At 37.7% G+C, this 12,259-nt stretch overlaps 1 protein-coding gene across 2 annotated transcripts in view; it reads left to right on the forward strand.

Annotated features, from left to right (window-relative positions):
• Avl9 (AVL9 cell migration associated) overlaps positions 1 to 12,259 on the forward strand; it is a 51,973-nt gene that overhangs the window by 9,469 nt on the left and 30,245 nt on the right. The window contains exons 3-8 of one of the 2 annotated variants that reach the window (XM_055611801.1): positions 1,611 to 1,696; positions 2,758 to 2,829; positions 4,984 to 5,073; positions 6,124 to 6,190; positions 7,195 to 7,235; positions 8,348 to 8,386. In XM_055611801.1, coding sequence (XP_055467776.1) covers positions 1,611 to 1,696; positions 2,758 to 2,829; positions 4,984 to 5,073; positions 6,124 to 6,190; positions 7,195 to 7,235; positions 8,348 to 8,386 — 395 coding nt within the window. The remainder of the gene's footprint in view (positions 1 to 1,610; positions 1,697 to 2,757; positions 2,830 to 4,983; positions 5,074 to 6,123; positions 6,191 to 7,194; positions 7,236 to 8,347; positions 8,387 to 12,259) is intronic. The other variant, XM_055611802.1, reaches the window with a different exon arrangement.

Here is a 12,259-nt window from a genome sequence, read left to right on the forward strand (position 1 = left end):
GTTTCAAACTTACTAGGTTGACCATTAGTCCTGTAATGCCCTTCCAGAAACAATTGAGATTGTTTCTTCCACTCTGTAGCCATTGCTGCAGCCCTGTACTTTCAGCGTTGCTTGCTTATATGAGAGAGTTTGTGTCCTCAGAAAAGAGTTGGTGACATTTTCAGTGAGTCTTGAGAATGCTTTGCCAGACATAATGGAGGACTATTCTACTTTGATTAAACTAGATAAAACATAATTTGACTACTTGTTTTCCTAATGCATTATTTAATATTTTCCTTATAAAATAAACCAAATGTTACCATGCAGTTAAAAATAAACTTCATTACAGGGTTGATAACCTCAGATATGTTTCTTCCTAACTTTTTTATTATGGATGCTTTCAACCTGATGGAAAAGTTAAGTTAAGATTATAGGAACTATTTTGCAAGTTTTCTTTATGTTTATATGTATGTTCAATTTTGTCTACTTTTTATTTTAAAGTCATTTGAAATAATGACACGTGACTTCTAAATAGTTAAGTATATGCACCTTCAAAGAATATAACTGTTTTACAGCATCCAGTTTTATTATCACAGCTAAAAGATTTTAACAGGACAGGAGCCTACTACAGAGGGCCTCTGAAAGGCTCTACCCTGCAGTGTATTGAGGCAGATGCTGAGACTCATAGCCAAATTTGGGCAGAGTGCAGGGAATCTTATGAAAGAAGTGGGAGTTAGTAAGATCTGGAGAAGACAGGAGCTCCACAAGGAGAGCAACAGATCCAAAAAGTCTGGGCCCAGGGGTCTTTTCTGAGACTGATACTCCAGCCAAGGACCACTCATGGAGATGGCCTGGAACCCTTGCACAGAGGTAGCCCATGGCAATTCGGTGTCCAAGTGGATTCATAGAAATGGGGACAGGGACTGTCTCTGACAGGAACTGATTGGCCTGCTCTTTGATCACCTCCCCCTGAGGGGGGAGCAGCATTACCAGGCCACAGAGGAAGACAATGCAGCCACTGCATTGAGTGGCTATCACTGATGAGACCTAGTCTATCACTGATGAGACCTGATAGACTAGGATCAGAGAGAAGGGGAGGAGGACCTCCCTTATCAGTGGACTAGGGGAGGGGTATGGAAGGGGAAGAGGGAGGGAGAGAGAATGGGATTGGGAGGGGAGGAGAGAGGGAACTACAGGGGGGATACAAAGTGAATAAACTGTAATTAAAAAAATAAAAATAATTAAAAAAAATATTTTAACAGTAATTCCATAATATTATCTCATATCCAGTCCATGTTCAGATTTTCCCAGTTTTTCCCAAAATTTCTTAAATTCACTCAAGATCACATGTTACCATCATTATTTTATGACGTGACTTTTCTTTAGCCTGGAACAGTCCCTGTATTTATTTTCTATAATTGTACAGTCTATTGGACCTGTTATCTTTGACATTCTTAGGTTCTGTGATAGACATGTACTTATAAGGATTGGGAAAAAGTGATGCTAGAAGTATCACATGGTTCCTGAATGTGTCATCATTTTTGTGTTATGACTGCCTTGTAACTTCACATTTGATTTTTCTGTAATAAGTAATTAACATCACTCTTTACACTTTTCTGTGTATCTCTTAGATACTGTGTTTTTTCACTTGCCACCCAGAAATGGACATGGAGCTACAGTTTATGGTATCTCTTGCTATCGACAAATTGAAGCCAAGGTATGATGGTTAGTGATGAGCAGCAGCAGGAAAAAGTTCCTCAAGCCCATTCTTAGGTGTTGGTCATTTGGGGAATCATAGTCTTTACATGAGGGTGTTCATTCCCATAGAACTGAATGATAGGTAATCATGAGCCACCATACATGGGTTCTGGAAACAGAACTGGGGTCCTTTGCTGGAGCGGTGTGCACTCCTAACTGCTGAGCCATTGTTCTAGCTCCTAATTTTTAAGTTTTGAGGAACCTCTGTACTGATTTCTATAATGGCTATAACAATTTGCACCTTACTACCAGTGAGTAAGGATTTTCTTTCTTCACACAGGTACCAGCATTAGTTATGTTGTTTGTTTGTTTCATTAGCATATTTAAATTTGCATATGAAAACTAATGAAAGAAGGCATAAAAATCACATTAAATATTAAATTCAGTATGAGTATAAAAAGATATGTATAGAAATGAACAAAAAGATAATATTACAGCATTTTCAGTAGCATTACTAATGAAAATAGGAAATACATCCAGAAGTAAATTTATTGTTCATCAGTTTCTAACAACACATTAGTGGTGGCCTTCTTTATCTCTCCTGACTAGTTTTGAAGTCTAATTTAGCAGCTGTGAATCTGGCAACATTAGTTTCTTGAAAGCTCCCATTTGCTTAGTAGGTTGATTCCCATCCTTGTGACTCTCAATTTTGGGGTGTCTGATAGGGTTTGTTTTTTAGGAGACAGCAAATCTTGTTTTTTAATGCAGTCAGTTTTTGTTGGTTAGTTCTCCCTGAATGGTTGGTGTGGAGTGTAACTTGTACATAAAGCAGGTTCCATCAGCCTATAAATTCTGGGAGAGCAGGGATTGTCCCTTCACTGTTCTACCCAGTGTCTAGCTCCTGACATTCAGTGCAAGGCTGGCAGGTAGTTGTTCAACTGTCATATCTGAGATTCACTGTAAGATTCTTTAATTAACTGAATGCAAGATTTTTTATTTAATCGTTATGTTCATATAGAAAACTGTTGTGTAAATGCTGCTATGAAGTATTTCTAATAAATAACTGTTTGTTCATAATAGGCATTAAAAGTAAGGCAAGCCGACATCACCAGAGAGACTGTTCAGAAAAGTGTCTGTGTTTTGAGCAAGCTGGTAAGAGATCTAGTAACATACTTCCATATAAAATTCAGGGCAGAACCTTTTGAGAGTATGAGCTGTATGAGAATAAACGCTTGCTAATATTTGTTGAGTACTTACAATGCTTTGTAGACCAGGTGCCCTTGAACTCTCAGAGATCCGCCTGCATCTGCCTTTTTGAATGCTAGAATTAAAGGCATGCACCACCAGACGCAACTGATGGCACATACTTATAATCTTGGTACTTGAAACAGAGGCAAGCAGATCTCAGTTTAAGTGCTGCCTGGTCTGAATAGTGAGTTCAGGCAACCGTAGTTACAAAAAGCTTTGTATAATGTAAAAGTCGAGGTTTGCAAGATAGGATTTTATTGGGATTTTTATTGCTAGCCAAAAAAGTAAGAGGAGAAAGAAGAGGAAAGGGGATGGAGAAGTTTTTGGAGAGAAACTCTGAATAATAATAATTTGTAATATTATATAATATACTTTTTTTTTTCTTGCATAGGCAAACAGGGTCTTACTGTGGTAGCCCTGACTGGCCTTGAACTCACAGAGCTTTTCCATCTACTAGTCTCTGCCTCAGCCTCTGCCTCTGCCTCTGCCTCTGCCTCATGAGTATTGGGTTAGTGATGAGCAGAAGCAAGAAAAAGTACGTTTAAAAGGGATTAAAGGTGTGTGCATTACCATGCCATGCCATATCATAATAACTCTAGTCATAATTTACAATAATAACATATTTTTAGAAGGACAGCCTGAATAATATTTATCAGTTAATTTGATATATAAGGCCAGTTTCCTGGAATAATATCACATATGTAAGTAGATTCATGCTGAGAGGCTTCCCAAGTAGTCGCCTTTAAAAGAGCAACTTTGGTAACAGAAACTGAGTTTTTTATGTGTGTCAGGTATTAATTCTTACCACACATTTTATATAACATTGTCATTTTTTTCATTTAAAAAATTTTTAATTATTATCATTTATTATAATTTATTCAATTTGTATCCTGGCTATGGCCCCCTTCCTCATCTCCTCCCAATCTCACCCTCCCTCCCTCTTCTTCCCCTATGCCCCTCCCCTATTCTACTGATTGCGGAGGACCTCCTCCCCTTCTATTTGACCCTAGCCTATCAGGTCTCATCAGGGCTGGTTGCATTGTCTTCCTCTGTGGCCTGGCAAGGCTGTGCGCCCCCCCCCCCCCCTCGGGGAGGTGAACATTGTCATTTTTATTTTCCTAACAATGTTGAGATATCTTTGCTAGTCTCACTTTACAAATAGACATATTTTAGAGTTGTGATATATAATTCCCATATGTGATACTACTAAGTATAAAAATAGGGTAAAAATTCAGTTTAGTCTGCATCTAAAACAGAGGAATGAGAACAGGTTAATCAGAAAAGATCCAGTTGTTCATAGTGTATTGCAGTATGGATATGAAAATCTAATGATATTGTACTTAATGATAATAACCATATTCATGGGGATGGGGACTAGTTTACTACTAATTACTTCCATTCTAAAAGGGACATATAAATCAGAACATGTCTCAGGAATGTAAATAAAAAGGGTGGATATGATCCCTCTTGGATAGAAGAAATAAAAAGTAAGGAATTACTTTGTTCAAGTATACAAAATAGTATGGTAGAAGACATAGATTAGGTACTCTCACCTTCCACAAATAACAGGGAAGCATGTGAATTTAAATCAAATCATGAGTGTTCAACTTAGTTTAAGAACTTGACCACTTAAAGATGGTTAAATGTTGACACAACAGAATAAAATGCAGTGGCTATTGACATTCTAGCTATGTGTCAAAGACCCTATTTAGTGCTTTACCTATTATTTAATCCTTAACACAGCCATAGAAGTTGCACATTTTTCATGCAGGGTCAGCTGGGTGAGGAGACCTGGAGAAGTTAAGAGCCCTTAATTAAGGAGCTGAAAGATGGAGCAGGTCCAAGAGTTTGAGACTGACTCACAACCTTGTAAGATAGTTTTCACTTGCTGCCAAAGAGAATAGGAGATACTGCAGCTTCAGATTCTGATGTGGTTCCTACAGCTGGTAGTTACTAACTGTCCTTCCTAAATTAAGAGTTGTAGGAATATGTTTGTTGTTTACTATGATCAACCTAATGATGGTTTCTCTCTCTCTCTCTCTCTCTCTCTCTCTTTAGCCTCTCTATGGCTTACTTCAAGCAAAACTTCAACTCATTACACATGCGTATTTTGAAGAGAAAGATTTTTCCCAAATTTCCATTCTAAAGGTAATTAATTTCCATACAGATACGTTTGGCAGATGGTAGTTCAAATAGCTCTTGAGGCAGTACTGTGAAGGATAGTCCTTGATAGCTTAAGAAAAACATTGCATGCAAATCCATTTGAAGCTGAGGTGGTTGCGTGTGCTTAAGAGCATTTGATACTCTTGCAAAGTACCAACATTTGGCTCCTAGCACCCACATTGGATGGCTCACAACCACCTAGGGATCTGATGTCTTCCACTCTGGCTTCCTCAGGCACACACATGTACTCAGTAAAATTTTTAAATAAATCTTTATTTATTTATTTTTTTAAAGATTTTTATTTAATTTTATTTTATGTTTATTACTGTGAAGGTGTCAGATCCCTTGGAACTGGAGTTACAGACAGTGGTGAGCTGCCATGTGGGTGCTGGGAGTTGAACCCGGGGTCCTTGGAAGAGCAGACAGAGCTCTTAACCACTGAGCCATCCCTCCAGCCCCAATAAATCTTGATTTAAAATATATCTTCATTAAACATTGAAGTATTAGTGGGATCTACCCAAGTACTAAACTCATACTGTTTTTGATGAGGCAGTGGCTGTAAACAACGAGTATCAGTGTCTCTGATGAGAAATAGAGTTTTGCTGTGGCATTGTGTCTATAAATTTGGGTGTCTGGTTTCTAGTTACCAGTATCTTATTGAGGAAGGGTAGCATATCTTTTTCATGACTGGCATCAGTATACAGTTCTCAGAGTTGGGGCAGTTAGGAATTTAGAGAGGAGGTAGAGGGAAGATAATTTTATACCACTGTTAAAGCTCTGAAATGGAGTGGAAAAAAAAAAAGAATATCCTGAGTAGCTTTTTGTTCTTCTTGTTCATATACTCTCCTGATATTGTTCACATCTACAAGAAAAGGAATGAGTTGAGTGCTGGAAACTAGCAGGTTTCAGAGACCATGGTTGCTTACTTTAGTCAGTGGTAGAATAACCTTCACAATCCTTTTCTGATCATCATACTTCTAGGAGCTTAGTCTAAAGTGACAGTGAAAGGTTCTAAACTTGGTTTGCATTCCACAGGAGCTCTATGAACATATGAACAGTTCCTTGGGAGGGGCCTCATTGGAAGGATCACAGGTGTATCTTGGTAAGTAACTTACAAGTCAGAAGTTATGTCCTCAAAGTTGTCTGTTGCCAAACTGACTTGCATATAACTCTTCATGATTGGAACTGTAAGCATATGTGCATTTCATTGAACACTATACAAATAATTAAATATTCACACAATCTTTGTATGGAATCTGAGTTCTTAAGTTTGCTTCTGTGTTAAAATATCCTCTTAGCCAGCATTCATACTGAGATGGATCATTACTCTATACTGGTAGTGGTAGTAACAGGTATTGCACGGGTGAGTTTCAGCTTTTTAAAATAGTATTCCACACTTTCTGTTAATGCTGATCAGCTCAATTCCCAGTAGAATGGGGACCAGAATGCTGCTTAGCTCTTGACTCGAGAGTCTTCAACTTGGGATATGTTAAATGTACACTATTTTAACAACTCAAAAAATCCATTATTAGCTGAGATAGTCAATAAGTATCTTTTGTGGTAAAAAGTTGTAATGATATGGTGATTTGTGCTATCTCAGTTTCCATTTCAGTGTGAAGTAGCCAAGTTGTGGTTTACTAGTGCACTCTTAGAAAGTTTTCTGTTTTACTGTGGTAATTGGTAAACTCTGTGATTCCGAAATAATGGTACATGTAATACAATGACCAGAGGTCGCATTTAAATGACTGGCTGCCACTATGGCATAAGCTTTATGGTTTTTAAACATTTGTGGTTTATGTGGGTAGAATAAAACTGTATCCACTAATAGTGTATAGATATAAGTGTATTATATTGCAGTTAACAGCATTTAAAAGCCACATTTGAAGTGTTTGTTCAGTGACCACATGGCTAATGTGTTTGACAAGGCATTTTTTTAAAACTTTATTTTAAACATTTTCATTTTGGGGGAAGATTCTGTTAGTACTCTTTCTGAGAATATATGTATTTTACCATATATCACGTAAATGTTTGCATATGTACATATTCTCATTTGCTCTTTTAGATATTCTCTTCCTTTCACATTTAACTCTCCTGTTTACATTATAGGTCTGTCTCCTCGAGATCTTGTTCTTCATTTTCGACACAAGGTGTGAGAGATATCCTTCAACTTGCGATGTACTGAAATGGGAGAGTCTATTCTTGTGTTCCTTTGCCTACGCACTCAGTGGGTAGCATCTCAATCAGCTGACGGCATAATTCTGGTTTTACTCTTCTAAGACAGCTTCTTAGCTGTACAAACCTGGAGGCGTCAGGAGTTTGTGTGTGGTAAAAGTCTGGGAGTACCTCTTGCTCAATAGGGTTTGCTTTGGATTTCTTTATTCTGCAATCTTTGCAATTTCACTTAGTATCGGTTGAAAGAAATGTGTTTCTGTGAAAGTAGAACTTTTTTCTACATAAATTAATTTTTCTTTTGTTGTGGTTTTTGGTGCTGGAGATTATGATCTTTATTGTCAAAGCGTAAGTTGTTGAGGACCTACCATGGTAGTCACTTATCTACCAAACCTTTATTAAATACCATGTCAGTGTCATGTATTCTACGCTAGCCTTGAACTCACTTTGCAGCTAAGGATGACCTTGAATTTCTGATCCTCCCCATCCACCTCCGAGTACTGCAATTACAAGTGTGCACCACCATGCCTTGCTTACATGATTCTGGGAATCTGAACACCAGGCTGTCATGTATATGGTAGGCAAGTACATTACCAACTGAGCCACTTCCTAGTCTCAAATCTCAGCTTTTTCAGAAGCCTGAAATTTTTAAAGCAGAGATAACACTACTCCTTCCAAAAATAAGACTATTCCAGTTAAAGGTTAAATGATTCACATTTTTAGAGGACATAGGTAATGCTTAATTTCAAGCTTACAGTTTTTCATATATCTCAAGTACTATAATTATTTAATATTATATAACATGATTATATTTGAGAAAAGAAAATAAATGATTAATAGAGTTAAGTTCTTGGTTTTCTTATTCGTTTGTTTATGTTTTGTTTGGTTTGGTTGGTTGGTTGGGGTTTTTTCTTGGTTTTTCAAGACAGGCTTTCTCTGTGTAGCCTAGGCTCACTCTGTAGAACAGGCTGGCCCCAAATTCACAGATCCACCTGCCTTTTGCCTCCCCAAGTGCTAGAATTACAGGTGTATGCCACCATGCCCAGCCCAAGTTTCTATTTCAACACTGCATTTCTTTTTCTTTCTGCAGGTCTTGATCCTGTTTAAGCTAATTCTTCTTGAAAAAAAGGTGAGATATAAAGGATAAAAGGAAGAACAGATGTTTTATCTTTTATTGGTTTTTTTTTTTTTACATATTATGTAACATGGAATTTAATTATTATGACATTTTGTCTATCAAATAAAACAATTTTTTTTTCTTTTTACTATTTTAGACATACAAATTTCTTTGCTCTTTCTGGATGCAGTTTGAGAGTATATTCAATTACACCATCACCATAAGAAGTTTAAACTAACTTAAATAGAAGTGTTCATTCACTCAGACTTCAGCATTGATGGTTGACTTGGTGCTTCCAGGGTATTGTGACCTCAGGTTTTCTCTTTGTCCTACAGTCTAGCTAGTTTTACCTAGAGCTGATCGCTCTTGTATGCATTAAACTGCCAACAGTAATTTGGCTATTTGCTTCCTCAGACACAATACCCCTTCCCAAATCATTGAATATGAATTTGTTCCTTCTTGGTGGTTTTCCTTCTTGCCTGAGGGCTGTCTCCTTGCAGCCCACAATGGAAGTGTATCTGGCTTTAGGGAATCACACACCCCAGGAACCAGCATGGAGCTAATTCAACTTTAATTCCAGAGAACAATGTCTTTATACCCATTGGTTAGTGGATGAGGGTCTTTAAGGGTAGGCGTACATAATTGGTTGGAAAGAGGCACTTCAAGGATACTATCATATCCTATCATATGAATGGAATCACAGTACCTAATTATCTTGTAAGCCCAGGGAGGAAAGAGCTAGCCGGGGGCGCTGTAGGAGGTCACATATCAAATGTGGTTAGGGGCACTGTGTCTAAAGCACTCTCCAGATGAAGTCAGGCAGAGAGCAAGAGGCCCTGCTAGAAAGAGGGACTCCTGCACCTTCGCCAAGCTCAAAATGGCTGTCAGGACAAAGAAAACTGCAACCTCAAACAGCAGGGTGCCTCCAACACCTTCAGTTCATTTAGGCCCATCACACAACATGCCCACTAAATTCAGAATTGTTACCCAAAGTCTGCCTACATGAATGACTTAAACTTCTATTCCTCACCACTCTGTACTGCACAGAGATAGGATTGCCAAATGTACACACACACACACACACACACACACACACACACCTGGTCATTGTAGACCTCAGGTCAACAAACTAGGTCTCATAGCCTATTTTAGCTTACCACTTTCTTTTATAGAAGTTTGTTGTTCTTAAGAAATATTTTATTTGCATTTATGTGTATGTACATGTCTGTGTGTGGGTATGTGCACTTGTAAACAGGTACCTACAGAAGCCAGAAACAGGACATCAGATACTCTGTAGTTGTGGTTACAGGTTACCTAATGTGAGTGTTACGAATTGAACTCAGCGTCAGATCTTTTGCAAGAGCTGCAGTTATTAACTATTGAGCCATGATAAGAGTTTTATTGGTGGGCTGGAGAGATGGCTCAGAGGTTAAGAAAACTGGTTGTTCTTCCAAAGGTATTGAGTTCAATTCCCAGCAACCACATGGTGGCTCATAACTATCTCTAATGAGATCTGGTGCCCTCTTCTGGCCTGCAGACACATGTGCAGGCAGTGTAGTGTATAAATAATAAATCTAAAAATTAAAAAAAAAAAAAAGTTTTATTGGACAACAGGCATACCTACTATTTGCTTATTGTTTGCAGCTGTTTTCACCTTGTAGGAGCAGAGTTGAGTAGTTGTGAGAGACTGTATGGCCCACAAAGGAAATGTGTCTGACCCTTTATAAAAAAAAGTTTGCTAAAATTATGGTTTAGACTAATCATATTAACTGTTCAGTGCAACTAAAGTAGAGGGATGTTGAGGGACCAGCCATGTACTGTGTTTGTTATAGCTCATTACTTTAAGCCAATTGTTCCTTGCTCCAGTAATTCTCTTGTAACGGATTTTTTTTTTCCTGAATTAATTCGAGTTGCATGCAACACTACCTGAAAGAGTCTCTCACAGAATCATTTAAAATGAGTTATAAATTATTAACCAACTATTTTGTATATTGCATGTAACTCCAAGCAATAAAAATTTCCAATTACATTTTATTGTCAAGATGTTTCATGGCACATTAGGTTAAAAGTTATCTATCAAGCCTGTGATCCAGTTTTTTCAATTAATTTTTATGTAATGAGTATTAAGTGTTTTGCCTGTATGTATCTATAAGCACTTCATGCACACATGTGTGCCTGATGCCCTCAGAAGACAGAAGAAGGCTTCAGATCCCCTGCAACTAGAGTTACATATGGTTGTGAACTGCTGTGTGCATTCTGGGAACTGAACCTGAGTCATCTGCAAAAGCAGTGAGTGTTCTTAATCACTGAGCCATTTCTCCAGCTCCTGTGACCTCCATTTCATAAACAAATACAGGTTCACTGAAACAAGGCTGGATAACAATCTACAATCTATTTTCAAGTTTCCCTAGATGTTATAATCTCCTTTTCTTTTTTCCTTTTTTTGGACAGGATCTCTAATGTGAGAATTGAAAATTTATAATCCTGCCTCTAACCTCTGAATCCTGGGATTACAAGCATACATTACTACTTCTAGTTATAATAATGTCCTTGGTCGCTAATTGCTTTTTCTTTCAACCTTAACGTTTTAATTTGATTTGTCCAGAAGTAATGTAATTATAATACATTGTGTGAAATAGACAGTTTTTGTGTCACTGGAAAAGATAAGTGTCACTGTGGGGCCTTAGGGAAAGTGGGATTTTATTTTAAATAGGATGTTAGGGTTAGGGAAGTGACATAGTCAGTAAAGTGCCTGTGGTTCACACATAAACATCTGAGTTCAGATCTCCAGCACCTGTGTGAAAAGCTGACACAGTAGACTGCTCCTGTCATCCTTGCACTGGAAAAGTGGAGACTAAAGCTCTCTGTGGCTTGCTGACTAAACCTTCTAGCTAGTCCTTAGTTCCAGATTCAATGAGAGACGTTGTCTCCAAAAGTAGTAAGGTGGAGAAGCAATTGGAAAAGATACCTGATGTCTCACTCTAGTCTCCACACACATTTAGATATGTGCACTTAAAAATACTTAAAAACATAAACACAAAGCTAGGCCTGGTGGCACACACTTTAATACCAGCACTCAAGGAGGCAGAGGCAGGCAGATCAATGTGTGAGCCAAGGCTACACAGGGAAACCCTGTCTCAGAGAAAACAAATAAACAAACATGAACATAAAATAATAAATAATACAATTTTATTTTAATAAAGATTAAAATCCCAGGCATAGGACCTGGAATTAGATGGCTCAGCAGTTAAGAACACTGGCTATTCTTCCAAAGTCACTGGGTTTGATTCTCAATACCCACATTGTACCTCTTAACCATCTGCAACTCCAGTACCAGGGTATCTGATGCTGATGTCTTGTTCTGGCCTTTCTGCAAGCACCAGCCATACACATTGCTCAAAGACGTACATGCAGGCAAAACACACATAAAGTAAAATTTAATTTTTAAAAATTCTGATGATCTGTTAAAAAAAGAAAAGAAAAAAAGAAACCTAGATGTAGTATCACAGGCTTATAACCTCAGCCCTTGAGAAGCTAAGGCAGGAGAAGTGTGACAGGTTCCAGACCAGCCTGGGCTATGGAGTAAATACCTGGCACTCACAGTCTAAATTTTATTTCTATTGCACTTTAGCCTTTGCATTTATTTCGCTAATAACTCTGGCCTATCCCATCAGTCTATTAGTAATTTTGGCACTTTTTAATTGATCTATGTATGTATGTCTGTGTGGGTCTATGTGAATACAGTTGGCACTTTTTAAAAGAATGTAGTCAAGTATTACAGAATAAAATGTGTGATTATTTTCTTGTGATTAGTTTCATATTAAACATTTTTATCAAGACATTGCATCAGTGATGATGTGACCTCAGAATATGCTAAAACAGTAC

The sequence above is a fragment of the Psammomys obesus genome, unplaced genomic scaffold (genome assembly GCF_907164565.1).
Source record: "Psammomys obesus unplaced genomic scaffold, mPsaObe1.curated_primary_1811, whole genome shotgun sequence".
Lineage (NCBI taxonomy): Eukaryota > Metazoa > Chordata > Mammalia > Rodentia > Muridae > Psammomys > Psammomys obesus.